This window comes from Chelonoidis abingdonii, chromosome 2, assembly GCF_003597395.2.
Source record: "Chelonoidis abingdonii isolate Lonesome George chromosome 2, CheloAbing_2.0, whole genome shotgun sequence".
In the NCBI taxonomy this organism is placed as follows: domain Eukaryota; kingdom Metazoa; phylum Chordata; order Testudines; family Testudinidae; genus Chelonoidis; species Chelonoidis abingdonii.
The window spans coordinates 210,267,734-210,289,713 of NC_133770.1; the positions used below are offsets into that span (position 1 = coordinate 210,267,734).

Genomic DNA, 21,980 nt, shown 5'->3' on the forward strand with positions numbered 1-21,980 from the left:
GACTGAAACTGATTCACCTCCCACCAATTCCTGGTGAGCTCAGATCCAAAAAACCCTTGGATCTTAAAACAAGGAAAAATCAATCAGGTTTTAAAAGACTTTTAATTAAAGAAAAGGCATGAAAGGAATACCCGTGAATTGTATTATACCTGCCAGACCGAAGAGCCCATTATTAAATATTTGTTCCCCATGATGATACCTACAGACTGTAATCAAGTCACCATTTAGCCTTCTCTGTGTTAAGCTAAATAGATTGAGCTCCTTGAGTCTATCACTATAAGGCAGGTTTTCTAATCATTCTTGTGGCTCTTCTCTGAACTTTCTCCAATTTATCAACATCCTTCTTGAATTGTGGGCACCAGAAGTGGACGCAGTATTCCAGCAGTGGTCACACCTGTGCCAAATATAGAGATAAAATAACCTCTCTACTCCTTCTGGAGATTTGCCTATTTATGCATCCCAGGATCACATGAGCTCTTTTGGCCACAGCCTCGCATTGGGAGCTTATGTTCAACTGAATCTGCAAATCTTTTTCAGAGCCGGTGCTGCCCAGGATCCTGTAAGCATGATCTATATTCTTTGTTCCTAGATGTATACATGTACATTTAGCCATATTAAAACATATTGTTTGCTCACGCCCAGCTGATCGTGCAATCTAGATCATTCTATATCAGTGACCCATCCTCTTCAGTATTTATCACTCACCCCCAATTTTTTTCTTATATACAAACTTTATCAGTGATGATTTTATGTTTTCTTCCAGATCATTGATAACAATTTTAAATAACTTAGGGCCAAGTTAACTTAGGACCCCACTGGAAACACACCTGCTCTGCAATGAGTGTCCATTTACAATATGTTATTGGAAGACATTACCATTCTGGAAATATTACATATTAACCCTCAGAATTAAAAAGACAAAAAAAAGCTCAGTGGGCAACAATGGACTGCACTCTGGGATTCTTGAAGGCACTAGCAAAGTTAGGAAGAACTAGGGAAGTACAAGAAGATTGGAGAAAAGTATACGTGATACCAGTATTTTTTTAAAAAGTAGGAAGAATGATCCTGGTAGTTACAGTCCTAATCCCACAGGACATTGCCTGCCTTGAAGATTGAATTCCATCGAATAACATTACATTCCAGTAAGAAAGATGCTATCTTCCCACTGGAACAGTGGATTTTTGAGGCTGTAGGATTATACCCTCTGGTAAGACTAATTTAAATTCTTAGTAAAACAATGGAATACTAACAGGAAAAAAAGCATCTATAAATGTCTGGAAGTTAATAGAACTATGAGAAAAAAAGCACAGAGTTATAAAGAACAAATTATGTGACACACACTAAATTGGTTGTTTTTATATAATTACTAAATTAGTGGATGAAAAGAACTTAGTTGATTAAAGTTGATTAATGCTCCAAAATGTCTGTTAGTCTATAAGGTGCCACAGGACTCTTTGCTGCTTTTACAGATCCAGACTAACACAGCTACCCCTCTGATACTTAGTAGATTACACAGATCTTGCTTTCAGCAAAGCATTTGACATGATGAGTCACAAAGTCTTATTTGAAAAATACCACCAGTTTAGTTTGGAGATGACTGCCATGTTGAATGAAGACAGGACAAAGGACCATAAACAAGGGCTAATGATAATTGGCAATAAATTAGTGTGGGGTTCTGCAAAGATTGGTGTTTGTTTTGATCTTAATGATCTGTTAATGAAATGTGAAGGTAATATCGAAGTAGGAGGTGGTATAAGCATTTATAGGAATAAAGAAATACTAGAAAGAGACTTATTGGGGTTAGAAATATGTGCAGGAGTTATCAGTAAAATCAACCTCAACAAATGCAAGTGAATACAGTTGAAAAGAAAATTCAGAATAAGTCAACAGCATTTAATGAGAGGGAGTCACTAATAATAACAACTTGAAAGCTGTGATGCCAGAAGAGACTTGAAGAGGTGGGAATTATGGAAAGCAAATGAAATATGCAATGCATGTGGTACAAAAAATTAATGTGACTTTAGGTTGCACATATAGAGGACCCACATTATAGAACCAGAAGGTAAGAACTTCTTTCTGTTGAGCTCTGATGAGACTTCACTTCAAATACAGCTTCTGACACTCTCCCTTTGGTTTCAATAATAAATAATGCTTCCTAGCATATATAGTGCCTTTTCACAGGCGATCTGAAAGTGCTTTACCAAACTGAGGAAGTGTTGTTATCCCCAATCAGGAAGTGGAAGAATGGGTGCAGAGAGGTTAGGCAATTTGCCCAAGGCCACACAGTAAGGCAGTTGCAGAGGTGGGGACAAGAGGTAGGTCTTCTGATTCTTCCTATTGGTCTCCAGCCACTGGACTATGAAGCTACCCAAGTTTTTTCGTGTCTATTTAAAAACACAGTTTTCTCACACAGAATCTGATCTTTGCTAGCATTTAACCTGCAATTTTATAGATTACAGCCATTTGTAGATGTGGAGAGTGCCTTTTATTCTTGTGTAACTGTCATAGCAATTTGTGTTCCACAGACCTTGGACCTTTTGTTACCCATTTTTCAGGTGTTTACTGATCTCTGTGCAAGTACAGTGGCAAACTATGAGTGATAAGTAGAACCTTGCCATACAAAGAGACTAATTTTCTTCTGTTACAGAGATTAATGGGATTCCGTTTTGGATACAAAAGAACTCCCTTGGCTGATGAATTTACTATGACACTGGGAGGAAAATGCTCCAGACTGTTGTTCACTTTCTCTCACTACAAGTGCTTTACTCAGCAACTATCTGTAGGGTGCTGAATAAGCCAAGGCTGTGCCGGTGTCTGATGAGAATCAGTGATCAGCTCGTACGTTGAGAGGGAATGATGGCTGGGTGTGATTTAAGACCTGCCAAGGGAAAGTTGGGCTGTTAAAAACTTGTGAGCTGGCGTCAAAGTCAAGAATACATGCAGCTTTTTGTGGGCAGCCATCTTGCTCAGGGGACTGAGAGTTCTGTGTCAATTGCATAGTCAGTATGATGCTAACGTGAGGTCTCTTAAGATTCCAGTGGCTCCTCTCTGATTAAAATCTACTTCCTCTAATTACCACTTTGGTTTTCAAATAAATAAGTAATGTCACACCTGCATAGCAGAGATGATAGAATTATGCAGTAGCATATATTAAACTTTTAAACTCAACTGTTTTCTGGCTCAGAAGGGTTCAGCATTTGGTGCTACCATCCGGCAACACAGCATTTGTACTGTACTACACTAATATGTGAGAGACATGGGTTCAATTTCTAGTCCCTGCCTTTTGCTCTCCAATATAGGATGGATACATCGTAAAGGTGATGCACACACATCATCAGCACAGGTGCCACAGAAAATATAGTACAAGAATAGACCTTAGGCAATTTGAAATAGCTCTTGAATGAAGTTATTATTAAGGTGATCAAAATCCAGGACACTTTTTTGGTGACTTTTTTTTTTTTTTATAGAGTCACAAAACTGCTGCAATAGATTTAGTTTGGAAGAGTGAGTCCTACTCTTTGGAGTGTCATAAAACAAAATGAGCTCCTCAGCTTGCATTCATGCCACAAAAAGTGAAAGCATTTTATGGAAGCACTCTGGAGGGGCTATGGACAGGGATGCTTTGTTGGCAGACTGAAAAGCGCTTACAAATGAGAGACAACATTCAATTAATAACATTCACTGTTTCAGCAGAGGAATGGGGTGCGTGGCTTCATTTACAATATCTGGGAGAAGTCATGTTATGAAAAAGGCTGAAGCGGTTTGGCCTCTTTCTCATCCTTGGGCACCCAAAACGTCTTCAGTTGCGCAAACAGGAATGCGTGAGATGAGGATACCACTTTAAATGCTTTTCAGCTATAAAGACTGAACTTTTAAGCTTGACAGATCTCTACATCTCTTTAATACAGTGAACACGTTTGGGACCGATGCTGCGGGTTCTGTTTCAGTATCAAAGAATTCTGCACCAGCTCATAGGAAACTATATCAGAAACCTAAATGTGATTCTCAGTCCTGGTACTGGGGCCGCGTCGTTAGAGCTGGTCACACAAAAAAAAAAGTTCCTGTGCAAAATTTCAGTGAAAATTAATTTTCTTTCACACTTTTCAAGTTTTCATTGAAAAACGGCACGCTGAACATTTTGTAGTTTTCACGATTTTGGTTTTTCAATGAAAAATAAAAATATTACAACAAAAATGGACTTTTTGGCAAAAGTGTCTATCTTTGTTGAAAATCGGTTTTTCTTGGGAAAAAAACAAAAACATTTGGAGGGAATTTTTTTCAGCAGGTCTACCAGTACCTTTATTGACAACAAACAATGGAAGAGAATTAAGCTATTCATATCTCACATTGCCAGCATAGACTCTGTACACTTATATGGAAGCTGCAGATAAGGAATAATTTTGCATGGTGCGGCTATGCGGAATTTTAGGAGGAAATTATATGGTCCCTTGCAATGGTTAAGTGGAATATGTCCTGGCTCTCCACATAATATTTGCATGGTTCCTGGGCTGTGTGAGAGAAGCAGGTGGGACCGAAGGTGAGGAGGAATCAGGAAGAGCTGCATTAAGTGGCATGAACTCACACAAAGTGAAAGAAAATTTGCTGAGTTAGTGCTGCCTAAGGCAGCATTCTCTCTCCAGTCCATGCTTTGTGAAGAGTCACAGAACACAGTGGGGACAGTGAAGCAATGGCAAAGCTACCGGTTCTGATGTGCTTCCTTGGCTGCACGGGGCTGCTACAGTCCTGCCATAAAGCTACCAAAGGCTGGTAGGGTTACCTGCAGCTGCTGTTTATACTTTGTATTGGTGCCAGCGCCTGCCCACTCCACACACCAACACCAACACCACCTCATACAGCCTAAGAGGAGAGCACATTGAACCCCATGGCTCCATTGAAGCTGCAAAGTTTGGGTGTGATGGATTTGGAGTTGCCTGTAATAATTTATGAATGTGGTGTCTTGATCAGGTTATTGTGTTGGTTACTGTATGTGTATATTGGTTAATTTGCTATCAGGTTTGTCAGGAAATGTACCCAGGAAAGAGTTTGGTTCCTGATATGCACATATGCAGGAAAACATCGGAACAATGCTGGAGTCACTTGCTGTGATATGCTAGCTAGGTCCACTCTGGGCTTGCTAAACACATTTCTCCTGGAATGTCCAAGAGCCATGAAGGAGAGGGAGATTAAAGGACTCACTTGGGTTTAAAGACACAGACACATTCTCTCAAGAATTCAGAGGGTTATGGGGGGAGAAACTGTCCCCCAGACCTCAGAAGTTTGGCGGGTGTCAAGAAAGCTTAGCCTGTCTAGCGTCTCTGCCAAGAGAACAGAAGCCTCTAGGTAAGATAAACCTTCCTGTAGGCCTTTAGTTGTTTTAAAAAAACCTTGTCTCTTGTTATGCTATTCCTACTGCTGGAATTAAACAATGCTTTGTTTTAAGAAGGGTCACTGTATTCACCACTGGACAGTGCTCCTGAAGGTAGCCAAAATCAGTCAGACCTGCTGAGTAGTCACAGTTGATGCCTGGGGTACAGTAGCCCAGCAGTTGGGCATAGAGAAGAAGAATTGTGGAACTAGTCTCCATCCCAAGGAGGTAAGGGCTCGAGGCCTAAGACCTGGAGCGGTTCACTCAGATGAAGACTGCTGAAGGGGTCAGTGGTGCAGCTAGAATCTGAAGTGTTAATGAGAGAGGACAAAGAGTGTCTCCTCTGGATCATGCTGAATCAGTCCTGTCCCACAAAATGGCAGCCGCCTTTGCAGACAGAAATGAAAAGATGCAGTATAGAAATCAAAATCATAACAGTTACAAAGTCGTCTGCACCACAAACTTATTTTCATCCTTTACAAACTGTATTTATATGACACAAAACTGGATGGCAAAAGGCAAATCAGGATTTACAAGTGTCCTTATTGCTTGGAAATTCACTCTGTGTCCTGGGGCCAAATTCTGCACTGGCTGCCCATTGAAATTCCATCAGGGTCACTTACCCTTTACAGGTCTGTCTCTATCTCTTTCTCCCAAGGCCAGCATTTGGTAAACACACTTAAAAGATCACGCATACAGAGCAGCTCAGGTCACATGCAACAACTATGCCAGATTACTTGGTGTTCTTTCTTGTACTGTAAATTACAAAAAGTTATGCGTAAGTAAAGAGTCAGGGATAGAAGGATATTTCACTTCTCCTAATCAAGGCCATGACTTCCTTGTAACCTCTGTGCAGAAAGTCACATCCGGGTCACTGCATCAGGTCACTGCAGTCCAAGGAAATCCAAAACCAAGATATCACTGGGAATGCATGTCAGTGGAGAAAGGCTTAACTGCTTTTTTGGCAGTTAAATCAAACAGAATTGAATTTTAATAGACATACACCCTTATCAAGAAAAATCTGTTCATATGCCCAAACCTGTGAAATAAACATATGATAACATATATAGTAGTATGATGTGAGTTGTGATGCAAGTGCCCTTCATATATGTACATTTGCTGGCAAAATGTATTGCATAATAATTATGAAATGACTTCAATGCTCTGAGCACAAATGGCACTTCCTGCCTGGCTATATTTAGTACCTATGTTGCATTTATATACAGCTGGGTTATCAAGTGAAGGGAAGACTCAAATACAGTGATGAAATTACAAGCACACTTTCCACCTGTTGAACACAGAATTTATAGAAGCAATCTTACCTCAGTTGTTGTTACTCAGTCATCTTGGCTTCTCATGTCCTGGACACACAGAAAGACAAGATGCAAGGGACATGGTTTAATTTGGCTGCAACTTTATTAATGTACCTCAAGTTATATGCAATAACTCATATGGTGCAGGTCATGGTTCCTTTCTTAATTATTTCCATCTGGGGGAGGGTTGTTGTTAGCCCCCTATCCCTCCACAACTGGACCACAGCCCATTGCTAGGACCCTACCAACTCTCCCCTCATACAAGGGTTAATGAACCAGGGAAAGGGCATTATCTCTGCTGTAACAGACATTAAGAGCCCCCAGCCCAATTCCCCAGCTTCTGTAGGAGATGCCTTCCCCCTAAGGTCATGTTCAATTCCAGTTTCTCAGGGAACCGGGCCCTCCCCAGAACAAATACTTGCCCTGGACGCTTGCCACCTCCTAAATTGTGATAACTTGAACTTTGAAGGCAAAAAACTCCACCCCACCCTCATCAATCTAATGATGAAGGAAAAATTTCTTCCTAGCCCCCAAAAGACAACTAGTGCAATTTCTACAGAAGAGCAAAAAACAACTATTATGCTAATTCCAGGGTTGGAGAGGTGGGAGCTCATAATCAGCTGTGAGAGGGGGCTTAGGCTGCGGGAACAGAGTTTATATACCTTCCCCCAAATGCACTAGGGCCAGTGGCTTACCTGAGTACCAGCACCCAGCCCATCAGCTCACCACCTCTCTCCCAAGTTCTGAAAGGGGGGTTGGACCCTTAAAGCAGTGGCTCTCAACCTTTCCAGACTACTGTATCCCTTTCAGGAGTCTGATTCGTCTTGCATATCCCCAAGTTTCACCTCCATTAAAAAATACTTGCTTACAAAATCAGACATAAAAATACAAGTGTCACAGCTCACTATTACTGAAGAATTGCTGACTTTCTCATTTTTACCATATAATTATAAAATAAAACCATTGGAATATAAATATTATACTTACATTTCAATGTTAAGTATATACACCAGTATAAACAAGTAATTGCCAATATGAAATTTTAGTTTAGATTAGTTGTACTGACTTCGCTAGCGCTTTTTGTGTAGCCTGTTGTAAAACTAGGCAAATATCTAGATGTGTGGATGCACCTCCCTGGAAGACCTCTGTGTACCCCCAAGGTACGTGTCCCCCTGGTTGAGAACCACTGCCTTAAAGGAGCCACCACCCCTTTTTCCCACCAGTAAGACAAAGCCCCCACTCCCATCGTCCTGAGGTGCTGGGGATTGCATTCGCACCACCAAAGGCTTTCTTCCTTGTTACATTTCCTTTCTAGGACTGATTTTCAAATCTAAACCATAACTACTAGACAACTGAGTGAGAACAAAGGGCCTTAAAATTAGCTTATCCAAGCAATATAATTTCATGTCATTTTTTTAGCCTACTGGCTCCCATGCAACACTGCAGTTGTAGATTTGATTCCAACTCTATTCATTTTGCAGGAAGAATGAAACTTGCTAAGTTACTAACACCCTTTAAAAAGCTGCTCTCAGAGATTATTCCTGTTCAAAAACTTACTGGACAAAGGTTAGGAAACCTGGTAAAAGTTAAAGTTATCCAGGCAGAACTATTATCAATTAATTCCCATTAATCGATAAGAGCACTTTTAATTTAATATTTTAAAAAAATCAATGTCCCTAGTTGTTAAAGTTATCCTTATCATGATGAATATACTTACAATTTACTCATTGCTATAAGTGCATGTGTTTCATTTGAAAATAAAACTCTCAATTGTGCTTGGTAGGCACTGGTCCATGTTAGAGGTGGGGCAATGCCTTTTTTTGTGTGCAAAGAATGAAGGTCCTGTTTAAATGCTGCCAGCACCGTGTTTATCAGATTTTTGGAAATACTGAAAGGTGTTTAAAGACTAGGTATCCTAAAAGCAAAAGCAAACCTTCAGTGTTTACCAGGGAGCATTAGAATATGCCGTTTATTTGGCCTACTGTTGTATGTATGAATATTTCAAGTTAATTTGTCTGTTGAATAATTTGGTGCCACATTGTGTCAACATTTATAAAGTGTAATGGGAAGATGCTGCTCTTGCCTGTCTGCCTCTCAGCGGTAACCAGCATCGCCTTAATGCATTTTACAATGCTGAGCATGAAAATTGCATTGTGCTATTGTTTTGACTGCTTGGTTATAGAAAGCACTTAATGGTTTTATGTGAAAGGTTTGACCAAATTATATCCCACTAGTCCAGATGAAGTGTAACAAATTAATTTACAATTCTACTAGCAGTACCAGTTATGAGCCAGTGTGTAATTTTTCACAAGAGATTCAGCTAAGCAGAAATCCCACGTAATCAATATGAATGTTGAAAGATAGCATTGGCAAGAAAGATTTCAAGGTGTATGCTAGATATAACAATGCAGAGGATAAATGCCTTTGATGCCATGCTCACTTATCCCAGATGAAGATCTGGGCCAGGATACTGCTGACAAAAGGAAAGAAGTTTAGGAATAAGAACAAAGCAATCATCATACATTAAAATCTTAGCCCGAGTGCAAACATTTGGCAAGACTGTTATTAAAGAACAAACAAAAGATGGTCCAGAAGTGATCATTGTGATATAGAAAGAGACTCAGAGTAACAACTTTGCAAAAAAACATCTTGGTAATGGTAAGGAAGAAAAGGTACAAATGAAAGTGAAATATGAGCTGGACAATAGGCTTTGAGTGCTGACAGTAAGACTGTACTGTTTAGTGTATCAAAATTTTGTTTTTCAAATCAATAAAGATTGCTTCTACATAATGACCTTTTTCAAGAACTGAGTGGGTATTATCTGTAGAAATAAAGCAGAGATCAACACTGGTTGCATAAAGGTGTCAGAAGCCAGATTTTTATGGATTCATTTGTTTATTTTTATTGAAAGGATTATAGATTTGTCTAGGTACTATCATCTTAGTGATTTCAGACACAGCTGGAGGGATAGAGCTGGGGATGATAATTGCTGGGGTCTGAAGAATCTCCAATTTTGTGGAATGGAATAGCTTTTGTTAGTTTCCATTCAGTGGAGACAAGACTGTATGAAAAAAATATATAACAATGCATAAAAAGAGATACAAGCAAAGAGCAAATGTTTTTAGCAATGCTAACATTTGGCGTTATTTAGGGAGCTAATTGTTTTCAGCACAGGAGTATCACTGACTTGGAAAAGAAAATGAAGGCTGTTCTTTTGCATTTTATAGGGAAACAGAGAAGGGCTTTAAATTTACTGACAAGTTTGAATCCAAAAAGAGGGAAATCTCCATTTTAGTGGAAAGAAGAGAAAATTCAGCCCTGAAGCTCATAGGTAACAGACTGTTTAACGTATGACAGAACTGTTTACTGTTATGTGATTACTTTGAACTTGCAAAATAAAGACATCAACCTCAGAATTCCTGTGATTATTTAATATCTTATAACTATAATACCAATTATAGATTAGAACAGGATTGAAGACTTGGGTCTCATCAGACATCAAGGCAAACATTTCACTATTAACACAGGGTGAATGAGTCATTTTAACTCAGTAGTTTATAAGAGGAACACATGATGGTTAATGATCTATGTAATTATCTATGAAAGAGTCCATTTATCTTATATATTCTTAGTTCTAATGGTTTTACTTAATCTAATAAACCTCAAAACACCTATGGAAGTGGCTGCATTCAAATCTATCCCTTTTGTAACTCTGTTGAAGTTAACAGAGCTACAACAGGGATACATTTAGTCTTATGTTGCTTGTGCTACTAGAAAAGTTACTGTATATAACCAGCAAAGGTCATTCTCCTAAAGTCTTGCTTTCAGGAATTTCACAGGAGTCCACACAGAATTGCAAAGTATAAAGAATACTAAGAAAGAGTAGCAGATAATGAAGCCTTCAAGGACCTACATCAAATTTCATTTCCATTCTCATGTGGCAAGACAAGGCAGTATCTATAATTCACTCCCAAAACTTCTCAGCCCCAGTGGGCTGTAAATTTTATATTGATTGCCACACACTATAAATCAGGATTGCTCAGGGACAACACAAAGGACTAGTCCAATCTGAGTAGAGCCTGCCATAAAATTTGACCACAAACAGTGCAGAGCCTCAAAAAGGTTGCAAACACAGCAACTTGGGAACAGATATATTCCTGTATCTATTTTGAGACTATGATTTCTTACACCAAATGGAACAAACGAGCACTGAGTCTCCAGTCCTGCATGGTGTGCAAACTCTCACTGTAGTTAATGGTCTCCTTGGAGCATATTCTGTGGTATATGAGTGCCGGGCAGTAGATAACAGCTGTCTTGGTATTTTGGGGCTGATTCCTTGGTCTGTGAAGCTAGGTGTGGGGATCTGTGGATTTCTGGTAAATAATTGTATGTAGGGTTCCCTTGTTGAAGCTGATTGTGGTGTCCAGGAAGCTGATGCTGGTGTGGGAGTGTTCTAGAAAGAGTGTGATGGAAGGATGGTGGTTGTTGACACTGTGGTGGAAATCTATGAAGGATTTTAGGTCATCTGTCCAGAGGATGGAAATATCATTGTCAGCCCCCGCTCTGCCCCACTCTGAACGCTGATGTGGGGACCCACATGAAAGACCCCCCTAAGCTTATATTCTACCATCTTAGGTTAAAACTTCCCCAAGGCACAAATTCCTTTCCTTGTCCTTTGATGGTATTGCTGCCACAAGTGATTTACACAAAAATTCAGGGAAGAGTCACTTGGAATCCGTATCCCCCCAAGCTTCTTCACCCCCTTTCCTGAAGAGGCTCGAGAGTAATATACCAACCAATTACCTTAGCAATGTGAGCACTTTGTCTTCAGGACTCTGAAATCAATCAGGTTCTTAAAAGAACTTTATTTAAAAGAAAAAAAAATCACACCTGCAAAATCAAGATGGAAGGTAACTTTTCAGGGTAATAAAAAGATTTAAAACACAGTGGATTCCCCTCTGGGCTCAGCTTCACAGTTACAAAAACAGGAATGAAACTACCTCCGTAGCACAGGAAAATTCACAACCCCAAACAAAAGATAACCTGATCCATTCCCTTGCCCTACTTACAATTTCTGTGGTTTTATATGGATTATACCAGGTATATTTTCAGGAGATGATGTACCTGCTTGGCTTCTCCCTCCACCTGGAGGGGGAACACCAACAAAGAGAACAACAACAAATCCTTCCCCCCATAGATTTGAAAGCATCTTCTTTCCTCATTGGTCCTTCTGGTCTGGTGCCAACTAGGTTATTTGAACTGCTTAACCTCTTACAGGTAAAGCAATCCAGTACAGCTGCCAAGGATGGATTTTATGCTACTACGTACATAAAGTTTGCTACCTTTGCCCCTAGATTTATGGAATCATGTATTTATGTATAACATTGGTTTCATTTATCCAGAAATGATTCCTCAGTTTGGACCATGAAGAGGTTGGCATATTGGGGAGTCATCCTAGTATCCATGGCTGTTCCCAGGGTTTGGACAAAGTGTTTATTTTTTAATGTAAAATTGTTATCCAGGAATCACCACACTTACCTTTACAGATCCAGTAACCAGCCCAAACACACCAATAAATCTATTGTCTACCGCCAGGTACTCAGATACCACAGAATGTGCTTCTAGGAGAAAGTCCAGGATATACACTGGCACACATTTAAAACTGGCTTCACCAAACAAGGATGCCTCACCCGAGAAGTAGCTTATATCATAGAGTGGGCCATCTAAATACCCAGAGAGAACCTGCTTCAGTACGGAAAATACTCCCCTCTGACCACACACCCTTAGATGTCACCTACCATGCCACACTGGAACCCAAATGGGGTACCATCAAACAGCTACAATCAATACTCAATGGGGATCCCATCCTGAAAGAAATCTTTCCCGAACTTCTTCTGGCCTTCAAGCAGCCACCCACAGCCTTTACAAGCTTGTCATCAGAAAAAAAGATCCCCACAGACCCGCCAACTCAAAGTGGAACCACACCCTGCTATACAACAGATGTAAAACCTGCAGATGCATCTCCTCTGCTGCCATGATTAATACACCTCAGAACCGCACCTTTCAAGATCCATGTGTCCTACACATGCCTATCACAACATGTGGTATACCTCATCCAGTGCACTAACTGTCCCAGTAACAACCAGGTGGGTGAAATCAGACAATCCCTATGACCTTGAATGAACTCATCCAGCAACACGATCAATGACAAAATACCATATCACCTGTGGATGAATGCTTTTCACAAAATGATCACTCCAACTCTGATGTCTCAGTCCTCATCCTCACAGGAAACCCGAACAACACCATCAAAAAATGAGCCTGGGATCTTAAATTCACAACTTTGCTAGACACTAAAAATAACCAAGAAAACCTTGTCTCTTCCCCCAGCAGAAGTTGATTCAATAAAAGGTATCATCTCACCCATCTTGTATCTCTAATATCCTGGGACCAACACGGCAAACAATTTTTAATTGTAGTAATTTTTATTTTTATATAACACCTAAAATATTCTGATACTTTATAGATATAGAATATGACAGATTCCTGCCTCAAATGCTTTCTTCAGCTGAACCTCAAGTTCCCTTTCATTATATCTTCAATTGTGTGACTAAAAGTAACAAATGGCTTGTAATGAGGAGTATAATACAATGACAGTGCTGAATTCAGTTCCGGTCTCTTCTGATTCTTGTTGACTTGGGGCCAAAGTGTCTCAGGTCCCATTCAGTTACACGTGTGCTTAACTTTATGTAGGTGAGCAGTAAAATTGACCTCAATGGGGCTACTCACATGTGTAAAATTGAATACATGCATAATAAGTTGCAGGATTGGAGGTTTTGACTGTAAGCTCTTTTGGCCCGGAAATGGCTGTTACTATGTGCCTGAACAGTGCACAGCACAACAGGGCTTTGATCTCAGGTGTGTCCTCTCTGCACTATTTAACATGCATAATAAATAATAATTAGCAGAACTAGTATGATTCTATAGATACACTTAGAAGTCATCAGTCTGCTATTAAATAAACGGACTGTAACAATTTCAGGAGTCAAAATGCTATTGCTTTAAAAGGCTGTGAGTAAGCCTGAAGTATTAATTTCCACTTACACCCTGCATAGACAGCACAGAGAACAGGGGTCTCTGTTAGTAACTGACATCCACCTTTTCAATGCTTTAACAAGTCACAGACAGCTAAAAATCAAGCTTGTGTGCTTAACTCCTCCCCACCCCCCAACCACAAAGCTAATCCACTGACTTCTCATAAACAAATGACCAAATTGGAGACATTGTTTCCCCCACATAAAAGTCTGCTTGCTATTGTCAGGTTCTGAAACAGCAGGGCTGAGTATGGTGGTGTTGTTGTTTGTGACTCTAATACCTATTTATGACAAGTCAGATATCAAGATACTGCAGAAGAGGGCTGGGTTTGGAGGTGTGAATACCAGGCCTCTGTGCAAGTCTTGAAGAACTAATGATCGACAAATGCAAATGAACTGTGCATTCTTTTTCAGGTGCTGTCCATTTGCTCTGCTGGCTTTTATATTCTCTTCACTGCTACTTTGTACAGAAGTTACATGGTTGAGAAACCCTTGACTAGTATCAAATTGACAATACTAGTCTGTGCACATGCAGCCCAGACTTTACTCTTCTTTAGGAAGTCTGCTTTAGTCTATGTGTCAGTGAAGGTCAGACCTACAGTAAATGGGCCTGATGCTGTCCCAAATTAGTGTAAATCAGGAGTAAGCTCCATTCGATAGAGTTCCACAAGTGTAAAACTAGAGTAAATGGGAGTAGAATCAGGCCCAATGTGTTTTATTTACTTAAAATCAGGTTTGTTTCTTGCTTAATCATTTAAGTAGTTCTCAGAAATCGCAACTGGGGAATTTACTTCTCAAAAGCTCCAATCAGATTCCTTTCTATTAGAGTCCTGCAAGTTTTAAAAAAATTGTGTAAAGCGTTTTTATGTTCAACAAGGCATTTGTCTGATAGACTAGTTTTAAAAACAGCTATAAAAGTAAAACTGTGTTTAAGGCAGAAGAAAATCCAGTGACACGGCCATCCTCTCCCAGCGATCTACCTAGATAGCTTTCTATTTTCTACAGCCAAAAATGCTACCACTTGGAGATGTTACTCATGAGATGCAGAGCAGCTAAATCACATTTGACTCGCTGAACTCATATAGCTGTTAAACCACAAGTAAAGTTACAAATAAGAGCTGAAATATCTCTCTCTATTATTTAGTCATCCTCAGAGGAGAACAATAACCAACCCAGACTCAATTGAACCTTGTACTTAAATTTCAATGATTCCTGTTGGTCTGAATATTTTGGGATGAATAAGTCTGAGTGTTAGGGTTTTAGTTTGATATTTAACGTTATGTAATTCCAAAACTAAGCTTTTGACTTCGAAGCTGAATGGGTACCAGATTCTACTTGTCCTTATTAAACTTGTCACAATTAAAAGACTAAATGGATTTAATTCTTATTTCACTTTATTAAAGCACTTAACTGAAAATAAAATGGGCATATACAGTAATATGAGTATTTTAGAGAGAAACAACCACACATCACAATGAAATAAAAAGCAGTGTTGTCAAATATACTGACTGAAACACACCCAATGGAGGCAGAAAAATCAAAACAAAAATGGGGGATTTGGCCAGCTTCATGGGTACATTATTGTGGTATATGTTTTTGTGGGCTATATTACAGGTGTCCTTATATTTGAATTTAAATTCTATTAGGGATATTTACCTTATGTTCTTTAATTTTGTGTGGTTCCTACATTTTGGATGGGTGCTACATCAAAGAAAAATGCTACGGATTTGCCCATTTTTGCTGAAAAGATGCCCAGGTGTAGGAACTGGATTTATAATGTACTATAAGAATTAATGTATGATTTGATTTCATCCTGTCAGCCACTCTTTTTGAATAGCAGAAAGAAATGACAGACCAGAACAATCCTTATGAATGATTATGTTCACCCTTTTGTTTTAGAATGTGTTATAATGTCTACTGTGGTTTCCTATATGTATTACAAATTAGGCACTCTAATTAAATGTACATTTCTTTGTTTTAAGGTTTATAAAGTAAGAGACAGGATTCTCTATTGTGTCTATGTTAAGTAGATTAGAGGAACATTGAAGACCTGGTCTTGGTTATTGATTGTAAAACTTAGCAAGGTTTAATTTACAAAGGCCTTTTTTTTTTTGCTCGATATAAAATCCTACTGTTTGTATTCTCAATCTGTTTGTGTGAATGAGGATGTATGCATCAGGAAAAGATAAGGTGTAAAAGGCCATTGTTATAGCTAGAGTCAAGGAAGAAGTAAAGAGACTTAAAGGACATCAAAGAATCATCAACGCGCATCCATAATGAAGGGCAGATTGATTAAATCAGAACAAAGGACAGGATGACCCTTGTAAGTGTATTGGAATGTTTATACCAATTCACAAAGTGACACAGCAAAATCTATAGACTTCAACAAAGGAAAAAAAACCGATAAGAACCAGGGTTCTTGGCCATGGGTTTGGGTTCATCTTGCCACACTCCAGGAGCATCAGACTGGAACCGACAAGAACCCAGCTCCACACTCGTGCTCAATCTAACTGGGCAGTAGATTGAGTCGAGCTACAACAGACTGGTAACTATGAACATCACTGGCAGGACTGTGTGTGTGTGTGTGTGTGTGTGTGTGTTCTCAATAAATGCTGTGTATTTACCTTCCTCTATAAAGATCCCGTGTGCTTTCTAGGAGTATAACACAGGTAGTTGTAAAAATGGCCAGAAATAGCTACCTGCATCTGATAACCCCATCATCACTAGTTTCAGAAAGCTTAGCAAAAGCATCCACCTCTCACATTATAGGAAGCCCATAAATATGATAATAGGGATTAAAAAAATTTCTAAACCTCTCCACCTGTTTATTTATCTTTTACATCCTAGGAGTTGGAGAAATCAGCTCCCCAAACTAGCACTAATATGTACACAAATCCGGTAATTGTATTCGAGTTAAATTTCTTACATACATTTCTCTTGAACTTCCAATAAAAACTCGATACACATATTATAATCGTATGCCCTTGGCATGTGTATTATCTTGGCCTGCACATCTGGTAAAACAAGCAGGCATGCAAAAAGTGCATATACAACATCAATACATTATTTGTACAAGATTACGCCCATGAAGTTATCGTTTCATGGCAGATTACAATAGCTACATGAAAATATACACAAGTTCTAGTATGTAGCTTAAAAGATAGTACATCGGGTGCTCCATTTTGTCATACAACTCTACAATCGCCTCAGAACTATCAGAGTAGAGATATCTTCCTGGTAAGGCCCTGGGTATCATCCTTCACGATGCTAGTGTGTTTTTCTAATATTGTTTCCCTGGTACCACCATTATTTTGTAAAAATTTTCTTTAGGGAGGTTGTGTTGGCTGTTATCGGATTTTTATGAGAGATTTCATTTTAGATTTTATGATTTCCAGGTGGGGAGTCTGTCATAAACAGATAGCTCCCCACCTCCCCAGGTGGGGAGTCTGTCATAAACAGATAGCTAAGGGTTAATGTTTCTTTCACCTGTAAAGGGTTAACAAAGGGAACCAAACACCTGACCAGCGGACCAATCAGGAAACCGGATTTTTCAAAGCTGAGGGAGGGAATGTTTGGGTCTGTGTCTTTTGTCTGGCTCTCAGCTATGAGAGGGGATCTTTTCTATCTTCAAGCTTCTAATCTTCAGTTTCCAAGTTGTAAGTACAAAGGTAGAAAAATAATAGGTCTTTATTGTTTTTTTTTGTATTTGCATGTGTGTAGTTGCTGGAATGTTAAAATGTATTCTTTTGATAAGCTGTTATTCATTTTTCTTTAAGCAATTTGATCCTGTATTATTGTCACCTTGATACAGAGAATATTTTTATGTCTTTTTTTTTTCTTTGTTATATAAAGTTTTCTTTTAAGACTTGTTTGAGTTTTTCTCTCTGGGTAGGCTAAGGAACAAAGGGGAGGGAAATTCTCTTTGTGTTCGATCTACGGAGGTGAATCTCTGCAGCACCAGGGAATTTGGTGGGAGGGGAAGAGAGATAGAATCTTCTTGTTCCTTGTATTGTGTTGTCTCTTTGTGGAAGAGTAGACATGCTTCTTGGTATTGTGATGTAGACAGGTTGCATCAGTAACCTCAGGTAGCCCAGAAAGACGCTGGAGGGTAAAAGGGGGGAAGGTTTTATTTCTCCTTGTTTTAAGAATCCAAGGGATTTGGGTTCTTGGGGTCCCCCCAGGGAAGGTTTGGGGAGACCAGAGTGAGACAGGCACTGTAATCCTCTGTCTGGTGGCAGCGAGATCAGATCTAAGCTGGTAATTAAGCTGAGAGGGTTCATACAGGAACCCAGATTTTTGGACGCTAAAGTCCAGATTTGGGAATTATGCTTATGATACCACCCAATAAATTTTGTTTCACAGACACAGGGGCCTGTGAAGGCAGCCAACCAGTTTCCTTATCATGATTCCTAAATATTTGTTGCTTAGCCTAGGTTTTTGGAAGATTTCAGTATAAATCAGTAAATTACCCTGGAATGTCTGATTTATCCTGATGAGTCACGTGTGGCGCAGTAAACTGTGGAACTTTGTCCATCTTGAATTAGTCTTCTTGCTGGCTCTCTATTGCACTTAATGTGTGGTTGTCATCCATGTATATACAGCAGCTCCCTTCAGCCATCCCTCTGAAAACACTGGTGGGTAGTTGGGACAAGGAGGAACCAGCCATAGCGCGCCCCCCTCCATGAAAGTAATGACTTTTAATTACAAAAAGCTATCAGGGAGCAGATCAGGCAGTGAGCCAATTAACAGGGAAGCTCTATTTACTTCTTTAACCATAATCATAATATGAAAGCACTTCACCAACATGAATTAATTTATTCTCACAACACTCATTGTTGCCTAGTCTTCTGGGATGTATTATCATCTCCATTTTACAGATGGGGAAACTGAGGTACAGAGCAACCCAGGGTCACATAAGAAGCTTGTGGCAGGCCTCGGAACTGAACCATAAGACCCTCCTTCCTTTTATAAAGTAAGCCAGTTTCCAGATCTCTAATGTGTGCACTTGCCTTGTAAAAACATTTTTATTTTTATTTATTTTGTATGGGGCATTACAGTCACTGGCTTGACTGCTGTTGCTGCTTCTTGATGTGCCAAATTACCTTTAGAGATGACTCAGCACTTTTGAGAACAGAGCCTTTTATGGGGTTCAACTGAAAGCAATTACATGCCATGAATTACTATAAATTAAACGAGATTTTATCATGTAAGTAATTATTTATTGAGCTGAGAATCCATAGAAGGTAAACAGATGTTTATAATATCATACAGTAAAGCATTTATAGGGTTTAATAAAAATGATTGTCACTCACCGTGCTTCACAAAAAATTTCTTTTAATGAATAAATAATTTGATGAAATCAAAAAATATTTACAATATAGACAAATGAAAAAAGCTTTGGATATATTAATCTGAGCATCCTGTATTTTGCATGTTCTAACTGTATTTCTATCAAGACTGCCTCTGAAATGATACAAACTGGACAGAAACTGCAATTCAACCAAGTTAACGGGGTTTGTTACATGTGTATCCATTAGTTCAAATAAGCTACATATGCTTCATTTAATATGCAAGTGTTAGAATACAAATATAACTAAAATCATATATTATCAGAATGTTAGACAGCATTCTCCACAAAACAGATATGTACACTAGGCTGTGACAATAACAGAGGATCACAGGCAACAAAATATAACAGAAAAATACAAATTCCTTCATAAGAATATAATTGTGCTCTTTAATTTACCAGATGACTATGCTGCTCTACCAAGTTGATGGTTTTGCATAAATGCAGCATCCAACAACCACCATGTGTTTGTGTGTGTGTTTGTATGTGTGTCAAGCAGCGGCATTACAGTGGAAATTGGGCAGTGCAAGCAGTTTTTATAAACACTTTCTCCAGCTCTTAAAAAGAGCCAATTATACAAAGCAATAGAAGCATAACACTGAGAAGTCTTCATCTCGTATACGCAAATATCATGAAACAACTTGCTTTGTTTGTGGTGGGGAGAGGAGCTCTCTCACTGCTGTTTGTGCGATCAGCCAGAATTCAAGTATTCCAAAGCCACTTCATAGCAGAATTTGTATTGATCCTGAAAAATCAACAGAAACAACCCCCCACAAAGTCATTCACAGAAGAAATTTAATTAAGGACTTTAGTATTTCACTTCTATTAAAATTATTTACTATCAGACATGGTCAGTGTGAATGAATTTGCAAAAGCAATTTGTATTTAGATAAGAAAAGCTTCACACTATTAATTCAATAGTACATACAGTAACTGACATTGCTGATCATACTATAACAATTTAGTTACGCAAACATGCCTATAACGGGAAATTTGGAAACCAGTAAGCAAACTGTCTTGTAAACCTTTAGTAACTTGTCAAAAACTTCATATGCAGTAGATATTGGAATTCCTTTGTGGTAAAATTTATGTTAAAATAGGCCAGGTTTCTACTGTTTTCCAGCTGATAAGTTTTATTTTATTTTCGTCTATGAACTCACTCAGCTTCTTTATTATTCTTCCTCCACACCTAATTCAAAATCCCCACAAGCCCACACTCCAGTTATTTTTCCTCTCACACTGAAGCACATAGATGAGGTATTGAGTTTTACTGCCACGTAAGGGGTATTTTCAGCTACTAAACTGTCTTTGCACACAGGCCTGTTCTTATAGTGAGGTGGGATCATCTGGAACTAGGGGAGCAACCCAGCACAATCCCTGAAGAAGCACCCTGGTGCAGGAGTGGCGAGTTATATGGGCCCGTGGTGCCCACGCTTCAGGAATATTCAGGACCCGGGGGCTTGGCTCCACCAATGTTCGGGGTTGAGTGTCTTCCCCGCCCTTGCCTGCCGCCCCTGCACGGCTCGCCAGGAGCGTCTCCTGGACCCACCTGCCACCCCCGGGGAATTTAAAAGGGCCAAGGGCCCCCAGCTGCTGCCATCACCACCAGCAGTGCAGTGGGGTTAAGGTGGCTTCCTGCCTGGCCTCACTCCGCGCCGCTCCCGGAAGCGGCTGGAATGGCCCTAAGGCCCCAGGAAGGGGGGAGTGTGTCCGTCCCGAGCTCCAACTCCGCAGGTTCCACTGGCAGGGAACTGTGGCCAATAGCTGTGTGGGCGGTGCCTGCAGGCAGTGGCACACAGAGACCTCCTGAGTCCCCCCGCCCAGGAGCTGCTGCCAGAGGGATGTGCAGGTCGCTTTCTGGAGCCATCTGAGGTAAGGGATGTGCCCCTCCCCCCTCCCACACCCCAACCCCGTGCCCCAGCCCAGAGCCCACACCATGCACCCAAACTCCTTCCCAGAGCCTTAGGGAGGTGTTTGTGGGGACTTGGACCCGTTCTGGGCACCACCAAAAATTATACAAACCTGCCACCCCTGCCCTGGTGACAAATGGTGTGTGCATGTCACAGAGGTGGAGGAAGAGACAGGACTACTTTGCACTTCTCCTTTGCACCTCCAGGGACACAGGGGGGACTGCAAGGGCCTGGCTCTTACACTTCCCTGCTGGCTGCTCATCCACATATGGGCGAGGCACATTCTAGCCTTCTGAGCACTTGTACAAGGCGTGGTAGGTAACTCTGAGGATTCTGTGTTTTGTCTCCATTTCCTTTATGTTTCTGCTAGCTTTATTTTGTAGAATTATAAACATTTAAATGTAACAAAAAGCTGATGAGAACATGGCTGTTATTCCATTAAATCTAAGTGTAAGCTGCTCTGATTTCCAAAAATTAAGGTTCAGTGTATTGCCAACTAGATATCATTTTCTGTCAACGGAGTAAGCACTGCCTCGATCATGTACACTTTCATTGAGCAATAAAACATGACAGCTCATGTGCTGCTGCCTAGTAATAATGACACAGCTAGCTGGCTGACACACTCAGCCTTTACCTTTCTGCTGAACACCGTAAGTAGGTAGGATATCATTATACTTCAGCAATAGTCTTCTTTTGCCTGAAGCAAATATTTGAGGGGATTCTGTCTATTGTCCACTCAAGTCACATGTGCAATTTTAAGTCACATGTTTATTGAGAAAAGCATGTACCTGAATGATTCCAATAGCTACTTTTGAATTAGAATAGAAGAAGAAGAAAAAAAGCCAAGAGCAATTGTTTAAAACAAAGAGATGCATTTTCCTAGTGCCTTCATTTTGCAGCTGCCACTTCAAAAGTTAAGGAACAAAGTTGTTTGGACTTAAACCACCACGA

At 39.8% G+C, this 21,980-nt stretch overlaps 1 protein-coding gene across 9 annotated transcripts in view; it reads right to left on the bottom strand.

Annotated features, from left to right (window-relative positions):
• Window positions 1-19,089: 19,089 nt before the first annotated feature.
• Window positions 19,090-21,980, bottom strand: part of PTPRM (protein tyrosine phosphatase receptor type M) — a 766,944-nt gene continuing 764,053 nt past the window's right edge. For all 9 annotated transcript variants that reach the window (XM_032777081.2, XM_032777080.2, XM_032777089.2 and 6 more), the window contains one exon: window positions 19,090-19,864. In XM_032777081.2, coding sequence (XP_032632972.1) covers window positions 19,811-19,864 — 54 coding nt within the window. In that variant the 3' untranslated portion in view covers window positions 19,090-19,810. The remainder of the gene's footprint in view (window positions 19,865-21,980) is intronic.